The 13,520-nt window shown below is 41.1% G+C and overlaps 1 protein-coding gene across 2 annotated transcripts in view; it reads left to right on the forward strand.

Annotated features, from left to right (window-relative positions):
- The window catches only part of OSMR (oncostatin M receptor), a 70,209-nt gene that overhangs the window by 33,820 nt on the left and 22,869 nt on the right, over nt 1–13,520 (forward strand). For both annotated transcript variants that reach the window (XR_008792154.1, XM_056112137.1), the window contains exons 5-10: nt 1,932–2,216; nt 3,218–3,335; nt 4,461–4,612; nt 7,076–7,218; nt 8,296–8,446; nt 9,378–9,454. Coding sequence is in view for 1 of the 2 variants with exons in the window: in XM_056112137.1 (XP_055968112.1) it covers nt 1,932–2,216; nt 3,218–3,335; nt 4,461–4,612; nt 7,076–7,218; nt 8,296–8,446; nt 9,378–9,454 (926 nt within the window). In the remaining variant the exon portion in view is untranslated. The remainder of the gene's footprint in view (nt 1–1,931; nt 2,217–3,217; nt 3,336–4,460; nt 4,613–7,075; nt 7,219–8,295; nt 8,447–9,377; nt 9,455–13,520) is intronic.

Genomic DNA, 13,520 nt, shown 5'->3' on the forward strand with positions numbered 1-13,520 from the left:
GGGGAGGCAGAGACATTATTTTTCTTTGGTTCCTACCAGAACTAAAAAGCATGGGTTAGAAACTTGTTAGAGAGACAGGCATCCAAAGTGCCACATAATTTATTCATTGAGATAATTATGCAAATTATGATAACTTTGTGTTCATTTCACAACTACATAAGGTGTGTTCATTATAGAGTGCTAAGGGATACCTAAAGTGTGTATGTTTTTGTTCAGAACAAAACAAAATGTGCATGTATCTAGAGCAACAGTGGGGAGTTTTCTCTGCAAAGGGCAAATGTGAACTATTTTAGGCCTTGTAGACTATAAGCTTTGACTTCTGTTCTGCTGTTGCAATGTGTAAGCAGTCACAATCAATGTGTCAATCAAATACCACCAGACTTGTATTCTAATAAAACTTTATTTACAAAAACAGATGGAAGCTGCACTTGGCCCTAGACGATGTCTTACCATTACCCAATATAAATGGATGAGAGAAATAGGGAAAAATTGAACTAATTCTTCATTTGAATAGTTATAAAAATCTCTTAATTTGGGTTATTTTTGATATAAGATTTAGAGTAAGTTTTGCCACAGTTTGGTTTTATACTTCAGCTAAGCCAATAGTTATGTCTGTGGCAAAAGCATTTGGTGCTCTCAGGTAGATAAGGTAGGTCCTTTGAAAACCCTGCCATGCCTTTGTTGAATGTTTAAGCAATTTTAAAAATCTAAACTGACAGCTCATTGATTCATGACTGTCCTAATGATTAATGATTATGATATTTCATAGTAGTAAGAGAATCAAATATGCAGCCCAGTCACTGACTTAAGCGTTAAACACATACTAGTTTAATCTCTTGTGGACCCCTAGAGATATGGGTTATTGTTCTCTAATGTCATAAATGAAGAAATTGAGGCACAGATAGCTTAAAGAACTCCAGCAAATTCATCACGGCCCTCAGCGATAGGTTTGGAATTCTTCCCCAGTCCATGATAAAAGTCTTTGGGGGGCCCCAAAAGAGATCATGGCTCAGAGGCCATGCTCCTTTTTTCTTGCCTTTGTTTTGGGACCACACCAGCAATCTGGGTGCGTTACTCCAGCCTGGTGCTTGGGGGCTGCTCTCTGCTGTACCTGGGGGTCCATTGTTTTGCGGGTAGTTAGACCAGGCCTCCTCCATGCTAGGTAGATGCTCATCCCTTTGATCCCTTTTATGAGACCCCAGAAACTTTTGCCATAGCATCTTCCTGCTGACAGAGCGGTGCCCTGAAAGAAAATGTAAGGATTAAGAAAATAGTGAAAGAAAGGGAAGTTGGGCAGAGGCAGTCAAGTGACAGATCACAGCCAAGCATGGGAAAGGTAGACTATGTGGTCTCGCTCAGGTCATGCCGGAGCCCCACTTTGAGCAAAACCCTAGTGGTGTCCCCTACTACCACCCTACTGCCCCGAGCACAACCAAGAGGTACTGAATACTCAGACCTCTGAGCATCAGTGGGAGTGTCCATGAGCCACTGCAGGGCCACACAGAGGGAGAAACTGCAGAAGGGGATATTTGAGGTATTTGTGAGAAGGTGGGAATTACTGTGAGCTACAGCACAGATTAGTGACTGGGAGGGACAGATGGCTTTGGGGCTGAGCAGACATGGTGAGTGTAAACATGCTATCTGAGCAGACAAACTGGGCTACAGTCTTGCCCATCTCATTATTGTTAGATAAGGATGGTGATGGATAATGCACAGAAGTCATTAAACATGGTTTCCTCAGGACCAGGATCAATTCAACACCCCCTCTGTCACAATAACCCCATGGTGGCAAAATATCATTGAGGTGGCAATCTTAAAGCCATTGTTTTGGTAAGACTAGCAGAGGACTTTATGTAATAAAGTTGAGAGTGAGGTGAAAAAGAGGTGATTTGAATTTGGAGTGAAATTCTAACTCTCTCTTGTTTTTGCAGTACTGGATTCATTTGCACAGAAACCACTATTGGTTTTCCCTAAAGAAAAGGTGGTGGAAGAAGGCTCCAATGTCACCATGTGCTACATTTCTAGGAATCATCAAAACAACGTATCATGTTATTCGGAAACTGTACAGATATACGGAGAACAGCTTGACTCAAATGTTGCTGTGTTGCACTTGATACATGTTCCTTTCATTAGATCAACAGGAACGAATATCTATTGTGAAAGCAGCAACGGGGTCAGCAACACAGTTTATGATGGCTTTGTTCTCTATGTCATTAGTAAGTATGCTCATTCCTCTGACCCTCACTTCCCATTACTGACGGAATAAAGGAATCTCCTTTGCCAGAGGACACTAAGCTTTTCTATTCCTGATCTCAATTTTCCTTTGTTTACTAAATCTTCTAGAATAGATTTTGACAATGTCTGTTTTATACTTGCAGGATTTCCTGCTGCATTCTTGAGCTTCCTGACAGTTTATTCCTAAAAGTCAAGACTATAGAAGGGATGAAATTTCAAGGCATGACCTAGGAAAATCGCTTGCTTTGTTTCAGTCTTATGGGGATTAACATGAGATTCTAAGGGAGGAGAGGGGTCCCCAGGAGATGCCAAGGTTGAAGACATGGACAGGAACCTTTTTCCTGTGCCTAGGTGTGCTCGCTTGGCCAGTTTCTAGTCCCTCAGAGTCTTTTTCTTCCCCTATGTGCCAATTATGGTGGTTGTGAGCATAGACAGGACCTGTCCCTATCACAGTAGCTGCACATAGTAGGTCTTGTCAGACAATGAGACCACTTCAGTTCTTCACTGAGTGGGGGAATTGTCAGAAGCTTCCGGTGGTGACCTAGTGGAGAGGAAACATTTTAGGGTGCAATTCCAAGGGCCTCCTACATCTTATAGCCTCTCTTCTCCTTTACTGATGGCATTCATTCATTCTCTCGTTCATCTGAGGTGCCAGTCAGCATTATGTTTCAGTGCCTTACAGCAGGCTCGAGATGCAGCTGCCACCCCATGGACATAGTGCATGCCCACCATTTGCAGAATATCCACCATACCAACCCTCACTGCATCCTAGGAAAGCTTAGGCATGGGTGGAGGAGAGCCAAGGGGATATGAGGCCTGAAATGCGGCTTTCTGGAGCTGCTAATAAGTGGGCTTCCATTTTAGTTCTCCTTCCCTCATTGAGAGTAACTGTGGCCTCAGACCCCAAAGATTGCTCTCCACTTCCTTGTCTTTCCATAAAGGTTTCACTGGGTCTTTCATCTGTTTTTCTTTGATTGGACAGAAAAACTTAAGGACTTTTCTTGTGAAACTCAGGACTTCAAGACTTTGACCTGTACTTGGGATCCAGGAACTGACTTAGCTCATGAGCAGCTTTCTGTAACTTATACTCTACTGGAATCGTAAGTTACCTCTGTGTGTACTATGACAGACTGTTCCCTGTGTAAAGCACTTGTATTGATATCACAAAAGCCGCACTTTGCTATTGCAGAAACCTTGAACGTATATAGTAAAGCTACCCTTTCCAAGTCAGGAAGAATTCAAGAGATCTCTGTGTGCAATACTTTCTATGTGAGCTTTGTTAAAATAAAGCAAAACAAAAACAGATAATCTAAAAATGAAAAGACAGTTCCTGGTACAAAAATACTTCCCAGCTGGTGATCTGGGCCTACATAATTTCTCAATTTTTAAGATTATTCCACATTGGACCAGAGATAGTACAGGAGGATGCTGGTTCCATCCCCAGCATCATATATGGTCCTCTGAGCACACCAGGCACAATCCCTGAGCTCAGAGCTAAGCTGCGAGTATAGCTGAGTATATATCTATATCTATTTAGATATTTGTTATCAATTATGTATATCTATTTAGATATTTGTTATCAATTTATTGGTATATCTATTTTGGGGCTGGAGCAATAGCATAGTGGTAGAGCATTTGCCTTGCGCGCAGCGAGCCAGCCTGAACGAGCCGGGTTGGATTCCTCCACCCCTCTCGGAGAGCCCGGCAAGCTACCGAGAGTATCTCGCCCGCACGGCAAAGCCTGGCTAGCTACCCGTGACGTATTCAATATGCCAAACACAGTAACAACAAGTCTCAAAATGGAGACGTTACTGGGCCCACTCGAGCAAAATCGATGAACAACGGGAGGACAGTGTTTGTTTGACAGTGTTTGTTATCTATTTTGGGGGTTTCCCAGTGGGGCTCTGAAAGCCTGGATGCCCCCCCCCAGGAATTCCCAGCCACCTGGAAACCAGGGATTGAACCAGGGTTGGTTGTATGCCAGACGAGTGCCTTAACCGCCCCTCCCCCCCCATACAGTCTCTCTGGCGCCTCATTACACACTGTACCATTTTCATCAAATATGTTGAAACAGCTTTTTTATTGCAAGTATTTATTGTGTTATTGGTGATGGGCCATGCTGTCATCTGGATTTGTACTGAGTGGGCTTTGAAAAAAAAAAAGCAGAATTAGACATCTGTGTTGACTAAAGGGTAAACCCTGACATTGTTTTTTTTTTTTTTAAGAATTTCTGGGAATAAGATCCTTTGTCAACACAAAAACTGTTGCAATTGGCAAATAACTCAAGACTCACAAGAAATGTATAACTTCACCCTTGTGGCTGAATACAGCTCAGGAAGGACAAGTGCCAATATTGGCTTTAACCTGACTCATCGAGGTAGGTGAGAGAGTGCCACAGGCCCCCTGGATTCTTAACACCCCTTGTTTGACACACTGTGTACCTGATTAAATGCACAGTAGAATTAGCCTCATTCACATCCCAAGTGACAGTTTTCCTTTACTGCTCTCACTCAGCCACTTTATTTCAGGGGTGTAGTCACAGTCATGGGCCCGAGTCTCTTGTTTGTTGGTTTCATCATCACACCAAGTACCAAAGAGTTGATGGCTCAACTTCAAAACTAGAGCTCTGATAATAACTTATTTCACTTTCTATTCTACTCTCATCCTGCTCCTTTTACTAAGATAATTACAGATTCCAACACACATATGTTCTCATTTATTTTGCAATCCTAAAAGGATTACTTTTATTTTGTTTGGTTTTGGCATATACAAAAGATAGCAAGCTGTCTTTAATAATAGAGTAACTCCTTATATAAAATATGAAATGGCTAAGATTTGCCCATAGATTGAGTGCTGCTGTTTTTCATTTTCTCTGCGCCAGAGTATGTCGTTGTATAAATATTTTACTTATGCATATGATTAATGAATTTTTAGGTTATGTCAAGGGTTTTTTATTCTTGGCTACAGTGTGAATATAAATATTTTATATATGCATGAATACATATCTACAGTGTTTTTCTACAAGTGGAATTGGTCCTCACATAACAAGTGGAATTGGTCCTCACATAACAATTCTACAATACATAACAATTTCACATAACAATTTCTACAAGTGGAATTGGTCCTCACATAACAATTGGTCCTCACATATTCAGTTTGTGAGGAAATGCCAAAAGATCACCCAAATGACTCACTTCTCCAATTGTAGCCTTACCCTGTATTATGATATTCTTTCTTAATTAAGATGTCTCTCTTTTCATTTTATTCTATTTGGATGGGTATATTATAGCATTTCACATCCCTGGAAGAAAAAAAAAGAGTCCTCTGTATTTACCACATTACAAACAATACTTATTGTTTATTGTTATAGTATTTATTGGTCTTCCTTCATATATTGTTCTTGTGCCCTTTATCAATCTCTCTAGTGATTTTTGGCTTTCTAGAATTCTTATTTTTCTATTTTTTTAGCTAGAAAATTGGGAATTTTGATACTTCACATTCATTCCTTCATGCCCAGGATTAAAGGACAGACTTAGTGGGGGACAGTGGATTTGGGGGCCATCCATGGTGTTGCTCAAGACCTATTCCTGGCATGGTGCTTAGTGGGGTTTTCTGGGCATTGCTTCAGGGGGACTATATGCAGTGCCAGGGATTGAATCAGGATTTTCCACATGAGAAACAAGTGCCTTAGTCCCTTCACTGGCCCCCCAGAGACAGATTTTGTAAAAATTGAAGTCGATTGACCACCAATTCAGTAATCCTTCACATTTTGGTCTTCTCTAGTTTGCCTGCTGCTCTTAACCTCTCAAGTGTTCCAACAGTTTCCCCTTACATGGAGTCAGTTCACAGTTTTTCACAGCATAGACACTTGGGAAATCTTTTCAAGACCTGAGCATCATCTAGACCATTTTCATTTGAGATCTGCTTTTGTTCCAAAATTTCTATGTGACTATTTAAAAGTAATTTCTAGAGCCTAGAGCAATAGCAGAGCAGATAGGTCATTTGCCTTGCATACGACCGACCCATGTTCAATTCCCAGCAACCCATATGGTCCCCTGAGCACTGCCAGGAGTAATTCCTGAGTGCATGAGCCAGGTGTGACCCCTGTGCATTGTCGGGTATGACTCAAAAAGAAAAAAAAAGTAATTTCTAGTTTTTCATTGGAAAGTGTTTTTTTCTCCTTTCATTTCAGATGTGTTTTCCATTACCTCGTGGATCTGTTTTAAAATCTGTAATAAATAAATCTGTTTTAAAATCTAGTAATTGCAGCATCTTAAGAGAGTCCTCTTAGTATTCGCATCTGTTGGTCATGGAAGTTGGTAGAATTTTCTTATTTTTGCACATTGAATACTTTTGGTCTATATCCTTGACTTTTGTTGTTGTTGTTTTGTTTTGGATCACACCTGACCATGCTCAGGAGTTAACTCCTGGCTCTGCACTCAGGAATCATTCCTGGGGGTGCTTGGGGTACCATACAGGATGGTGGAACACAACTCGGGTCTATCCTTGACATTATTAATGTTGTTTGTTTTAAACTTTGTGTCATTCTGTTTTATTCTCCTCATGGGCTGTTTCTCAAGTTCTGACTTCTCTTTTGCTTAATTTTAAGGGTCTCAAGTATCTTTTTTCTTTTCAAGTATATTTTTTTACAGTTTTCTAATATGTATGTGGGGATTGGAGGTGAAGCTATAGTTAGTTTATTGCTGTAAATCTGGTTTATGTGCCCTTTTCTCAAAAATAAATATTTATTGAGTAAATAAGTGAAGATGTGAACTATTTACCATGATATTTTTAGATTTGTGCTCAATTTTTTTTTCACTTTGCTTTCTTTTCTTGACAGTCCACCCAAAGGCTCCTTTTAATTTATTCTCTAAAGATGTCACAGCCAGAAATGCCACCATAACTTGGAAGGTACACTCACTTGGGAATAAGTCTTCACTTTTGTGTCAGCTTGAACTTCAACATGAAGGAACAGTCAGACAAGTAAGAATGCTGCTTAATTTTCTTTGCCGTGATTTGTTATTTACAAAATTATTCATTCTAGAGTTTCAGGCATACAGTGTTCCACACTAGCCCCTTTACCAACATCAACTTCCCTCTACGAATGTTTCCAGGTTCCCTCCCACTGCCCAGCCGGCCTCCTTAGCAAACACTATTTTAAGTTTGATCTTTGTCATTTGGGTCTCATTCTTATAGTGTTGTTGACTCTGTTTTTTTTTTAAAGAATTATTTATTTATTTATTTATTTATTTGCTTCCTTTGGGTCACACCCAGCGATGCTCTGGGGTTACTTCTTGCTCTGGACTCAGGAATTACTCTTGGCAGTGCTTTGGGGACCATATGAGATGCCAGGGATTGAACTCTTTTCCTTCCCTGTCCTTCTCATTTCTAAGATCAAAGGTCAAGGTTAATCTAGGCATTCCCCCCCCCTCGAGTCCCTTGACTTTCTTTGTCTGTTATTCCATATACCATAGAAAAGTGGTATCCTTCGGTATCTTTACTTCTTCTGATTTACTTCACTTAACATGGTATCCTCCAGTTCCATCCAAGTTGCAGTGAGCTGCATAATTTCATCATTCCTGGTAGCTGTATAGTTCGTGTGTGTGTGTGTGTGTGTGTGTGTGTGTGTGTGTGTGTGTATTCACTACACCTTCATCTCATATTTATTTGTTGTTGGACACCTGGCTGATTCTATACCCCCTCTATTGAGCAAAGTGTTGCAATGAGTAATGGTGTGCATATGGCCTTTTAAATGTATGTTTCTGTGTCTTGAAGGACTTTTCTATATTTAAGAACCTCTTCTGTGTCCTAAACAGAGAATCTTTCAATTCTTATTTTCATGTGGTTCAGATGGTATGGGTTATCTATGAAGTTAAAACACTATAAAGTGAGCCATAGATTTTTAAGACTTCAGAAAAGTGTCTTAGGGATTTTTTTCCCTAAAAACAATTCATACTACGAATCATTATTTGCAATCTTAGGATTTGTCTTTACAATGAAGTATGCACACCAACATTTCTTCTCTGTCTCTGTCTCTCTCTCTCTTTCTCTCAAATCAAGCACAATGTTTCCATCAAAGTGGATGGTGAGTACCTCTGGAAAGATCTGGAACCTTCCACAGAGTATGTGGTGCAGGTGCGCTGTGCTGATTCCAATCACTTCTGGAAATGGAGCGAAACAGTTGCTCAGAATTTCAGCACACTTGAAACTGGTATGTTCACTCCCTCACATTTAATCCAAGGTCCTGAACTGACTTGTAGGAGAAAATTGGTACCCCTGAGTGCTTTTGATTCTACTAATAACTGAGGAGAAAATAGTTAGATCAGGGGCTGGAAACCATCTTTTAAAAATAATAAATTGAATGCCTAATAGTTGTGAGAAAAGTTCAAACATTTGCCTTTGGTATTATTTATTTTGTACAGTTTCTCTCTGATCTTTGCTTTTGCCAAAACTGGCTTATTAGCTATTGTTGTTGCTGCATTCATGCTGGGCTTGGCACTCGATTGGTGATTATCAACTCTTAACTAGGACTGGGGAAGATCGTAGTGTTCATGCCATGGGAAGCGCTGGTCTCATCAGTCAGTTCAAGCTGTTTGAAAATGAAGTTGTGTTTGGATCTTCCCTGAGAAGGAAAGGCTGAGCCCTGAATTGTAGAGTGCAAGCTGACCCCAGGGCTCCTAATGACTTAAAAAAAATTTTTTTTTCATTTAGTCACTGTGAAATTACAAAGTAATAGAGTGATTTCTTATGATCTTTGCAAATGGGGCCAGGAAGCAGCAGTGGCCTGATGCTCCTATAATGTTAAACACTGGGAAATTTACTCAAATGATCTAGTATCAGGCCAACAAATGATTACAAAATTCTCTTGAAGCTTCCAGAAGCTCTGAGGCTTGGTGATCATAAGGGTTTTCCATTTTCTTGCCTGCTCAAATGCAACTGACTTTTTATAAGTCACATGGCATGTGCCTGGGGAGGTGTGAAGAGTGGCCTTGAACAAGTGGGTAGAAGTAAAAGAAGGTCAAAAAAGAAAAATGCTAAGCAAGATTCTACAGGCCAGGGGCACTTGGTAGACTGTTAGGAAAGTGTTGAAGGCATTTCTTTCTGTACATACTGTGACCCAAGGACGTCTTTGTCTTCTAAAGCTCCCTCAGAGGCTCTTGATGTCTGGAGAATGGTTGAATCCACGCAAGAACAATATAATGTGACTTTATTCTGGAAGGTAAGACTCACAGAAGCTAACAACAGGCTTGCTTGGCACTATATTGGGCAACACAGGACAAGACTTTCTTGCCGTTACCAGCTGAGAGGCCACCAGGAGACAGCCTTCCCTCTGAGGAAGAATCCCAGCTCTGCGGCACTGGATTGGGACTCCTACTTTTTGGCAACTGTGGCACGGATGGGCTTTTGTGGGTGCTAGAACCTGCATCTCAGCAACCCCTCCCCCAGACTTCTGCAAATGGAGAGAATTACAAACCAGTTTTTACAAATTATGCAGAGTTTAATCACTATCACTATCACTATCACTATCACTATCACTATCACTATCACCATCACCCTGTTGTTCTTCAGTTCGCTCGAGCGGGCCCAGTAACGTCTCCATTTGTCCCTGTCACGTGCAAGTGTAGCCTGATAACATATTGGGGCTCCTTCAGGGTCAGGGGAATGAGGACCATTCATTGTTACTGTTTTTGACATATCGAGTATGCCACGGGTAGCTTGTCAGGCTCTGCCGTACGGGCGGGATACTCTCGGTAGCTTGCCAGGCTCTCCGAGACAGATGGAGGCTTTTGGGACAGCCCCTAATCACCTTTATAGGTGTTCTTAGTCAGGCATATAGGCAGGTATGATACTCTCAGTAGCCTGCCGGGTTCTCTGAGAGTGAGAACTAGAGAATAAGAGGTCAAGCAGTTGCAAATGTGGCTGCGTGCTTCAGGGAGCTTGGTTTTAGTCTCTGGATGGCTGTTGATGGGGTTACAAGGCAGTTGTGGGTGTAACTGTCTAGCTACAGGAAGGTGGGGGGAGCTGGGTGGAGGAGGCCCATTCCTGAACTGAGTAGGCTTGAAGATCTCAGCCCCGGGTCCCGCACATCTGGGTTCCTCTGCCAGTTCCTCGTCCAAGTGTGTGGAGAGTGGTCTCAGCATGGCTTTGGCTGGGTTTAATACTTCCACATATTAAAAATTTATGATAAGCTAAGAAATTGTGATACTAAAAGTTTTGCCCTTCTACCTTAACTGGCATGCCTTTATCACAGCCTGCAAGGCCAAGTTCCAGTTCCGTTGCCTCACAGTCCTGGGTGTTTCCTACCCACACTTGACCGTAATGGGAGGCTTGACCTTCGTTCACAGACTAGCTTTCTCTACTTCCCACCTCTTCCCTGGCCTTCTGCATGCAAGCCCTGTGCCCATACCTGCACCCCTGCCGATCTCCATGTTCAGATTCTGCCTCTAACCAGGCAGTCAGCCCCATAGCCTGTTGTCAGAGCTTGGTCTACGCACACCAGGGCACCATCTGTCCTTGCAGGCAAGGGCAAAGAGACACAGTCTCTGTGAGAATCTGGTGCAGGGAATTCTCTGCAACCTGGAAGGTAGCAAGGCTGGATCATGAGCTCCAGTGCAGCTGTTCAGGGAGGCCACAGCTGGAGGACAGAGAGAGGCCTGGAGAAAGCCCTCACTGAGGTTACTGGGTGAAAGATTTCCCCTCATACCTCCTCCCCTTGTTGTCAGGGAGTATTTGTTTTAATTGGTCCCTGAGTTTATTTCATTGCTTCTCCATTATTTTTATGTTATAGAATGTATGGGCTGTAGTATGGCCTCTCTGTAGGTATATAGAATTCACTCTACCTGCTACCAAAGTTCCATGTTCCAGTGCTACCCCACTACCATTGCTTACACCAAATTTAGGAGTTATCTTTTTTGATTTTGCCTGTTTACTTGCTTCATTTATTTATAGTTCACATGTGAGTAATAAACAACCAGTAATTGTCTTCTATATATTTCATGGGTATAATCACCTCAAGATCCATCAGTTTGTCCCAAATGACAATATGTTGTCTTTTGACTCGCATCATAATATTCCCTTGAGCAAACAGACCACTGTTTCTTTATCCAACCTTCTGAAAATGAGCATTTAAATAACTTATTGTTTTGGCTATTGTGTATAATGCTTCCCTAAACAGAGGGATGCAAATGTTCTGAATTAATATTATCTTTTCCTGCAGATAAATGGCATTTCCCCCCTTTTTTCAAAAGAATTGCCATATTACTTTTTATAACATCTACACCAACTTACAGTGTTCAAGAATCCCTTTTTTTCTCTACATCTCTGTCAATACTTTTAAGTTATGATCTTTTCTTATATAGGCCATTCTAATTGGTGATATCTTGTTGTGATTTGAATTTCCCTAATGAGTGATGCTGCAAATTTCTTTTCATATATCTTTAGAGAATTTCATATTTAGATCTTTTGCCCATTTAAAAAATTGGATTGTTTGCTTTTTAGATGTTTTATGTGGATTATTTGTCTATTTTTGATAGCAATACTGTATTAGACATATGATATATAAATAGCTTCTTCCAATTGTTATACTGCCTTTCAGTCTCTGTGGGAGTTTATTTCACTGCGTAGAAGCTTTTTTCATTCACTGTAAATCCATTTGTTTTAAGTCTCCAAATGCATCTTTAAAAGTTAAGATCATACAGTATATCACCTATGTTTTCCTCTACACAGTTTATGGTTTGGGGTCTTGAGTCCTTTATGATAGGTTAGATACACATGTATGTGTGGATGTATTTCAGGGCTCTGTTCTATTGATTGGTCTCTACACAATCTTTTTTGTGCCAGTACTATCTTGTTACTGTTTTGTAATATTGTTCAAAGTCAAGGGGTGTGATGTCATTTTAAAACAGAGCTAAAGAGTCTCCTTACTTTCAAGTCCTGTCCTGACCCCACTTTTATCTGTACACATAGTCTTGTGAAATATATTCCCCCAAATCCTGGACTTCTGTTAGTGCCTGCCTGAAACTGGTCTAGAGCGCTATTGTATTTATTAAACTGTTTTGATCTGTCTTATGGCTGCATGCTCTCTATCCCTGTTTCTCTCCCTTTCTCTCTCTCTTTCTTTTTTTAGAGTGAATTCTTTTTTTTTAAATTTTTTTTATTAGTGAAACACCATGAGGTACAGTTGTAGATTTACAATTTTTTGTGCTTGGGTTTGATTATACAATGATCAGATACCCATCCCTCCACCAGTGCCCATTTTCCACCACCATGGATAATATCCCCCCCACCCCCATCCCCCCATCCCCCCCTGCCTCTGTGGCAGGGCAATCCCCTGTGTTCTCTCTCTCCTTTTGGGTGTTGTGGTCTGCAAAAGAGGCACTGAGTGGCAAACATGTTCAGTCCATAGTCCACTTTCGACATGCATCTCCCCTCCTGGGAGGATCCTCCAAACACCCTTTATTTGGTGTTCCCTTCTCTATCTGAGCTGCCCTTTCCTCTAGAATGCCCGACTGGCCACTAAGCTATGGAGTAATCCTCCTGGTGCTGATCTCAGCTATTCTTGGGTATTAATCTCATATTTTGTTACTTTATGTCCCCCAGATGAATATCCCTCTCTTTCTGACTCATTTCGCTTAGCATGATACTTTCCATGTTGTACCACTTGTATGTAAATTTCATGACTTCATCTTTTCTAACAGCTACATAGTACTCCATTGTGTAGATGTACCAAAGTTTCTTTAACCAGTCATCTGTTCTTGGGCATTCAGGTTTCTTCCAGTTTCTGGTATTGTAAAGAGTGCTGCAATGAACAAACAAGTGCAGATGTCACTTCGACTATACATTTTTGCCTCTCTGGGATATATTCCCAGGAGTGGTATTGCTGGGTCAAATGGGAGCTCAATTTCTAATTTTTTGAGAATCGTCCATACTGTTTTCCAGAAGGGCTGAACCAGTGGACATTCCCACCAACAGTGAAGGAGTGTCCCTTTCTCGCCACATCCACGCCAGCATCGGTTGCTTTTGTTCTTTTGAATGTGGGCCAGTCTCTGAGGTGTGAGATGGTATCTCATTGTGGTTTTGATCTGCATCTCCCTGATGATTAATGATGTAGAGCATTTTCTCATGTGCTTTTTTGCCATTCTTATTTCTTCTTTGAGAAAGTTTCTGTTCATTTCGTTGCCCCATTTTTGGATGGGGTTGGATGTTTTCTTCTTGTGGAGTTTAACCAGTATTTTGTATATCCTGGATATCAACCCCTTGTCAGATGTGTATTCGGCAAATATCCT

Source organism: Sorex fumeus, unplaced genomic scaffold (genome assembly GCF_029834395.1).
Source record: "Sorex fumeus unplaced genomic scaffold, SorFum_2.1 ptg000015l, whole genome shotgun sequence".
In the NCBI taxonomy this organism is placed as follows: Eukaryota; Metazoa; Chordata; class Mammalia; order Eulipotyphla; family Soricidae; genus Sorex; species Sorex fumeus.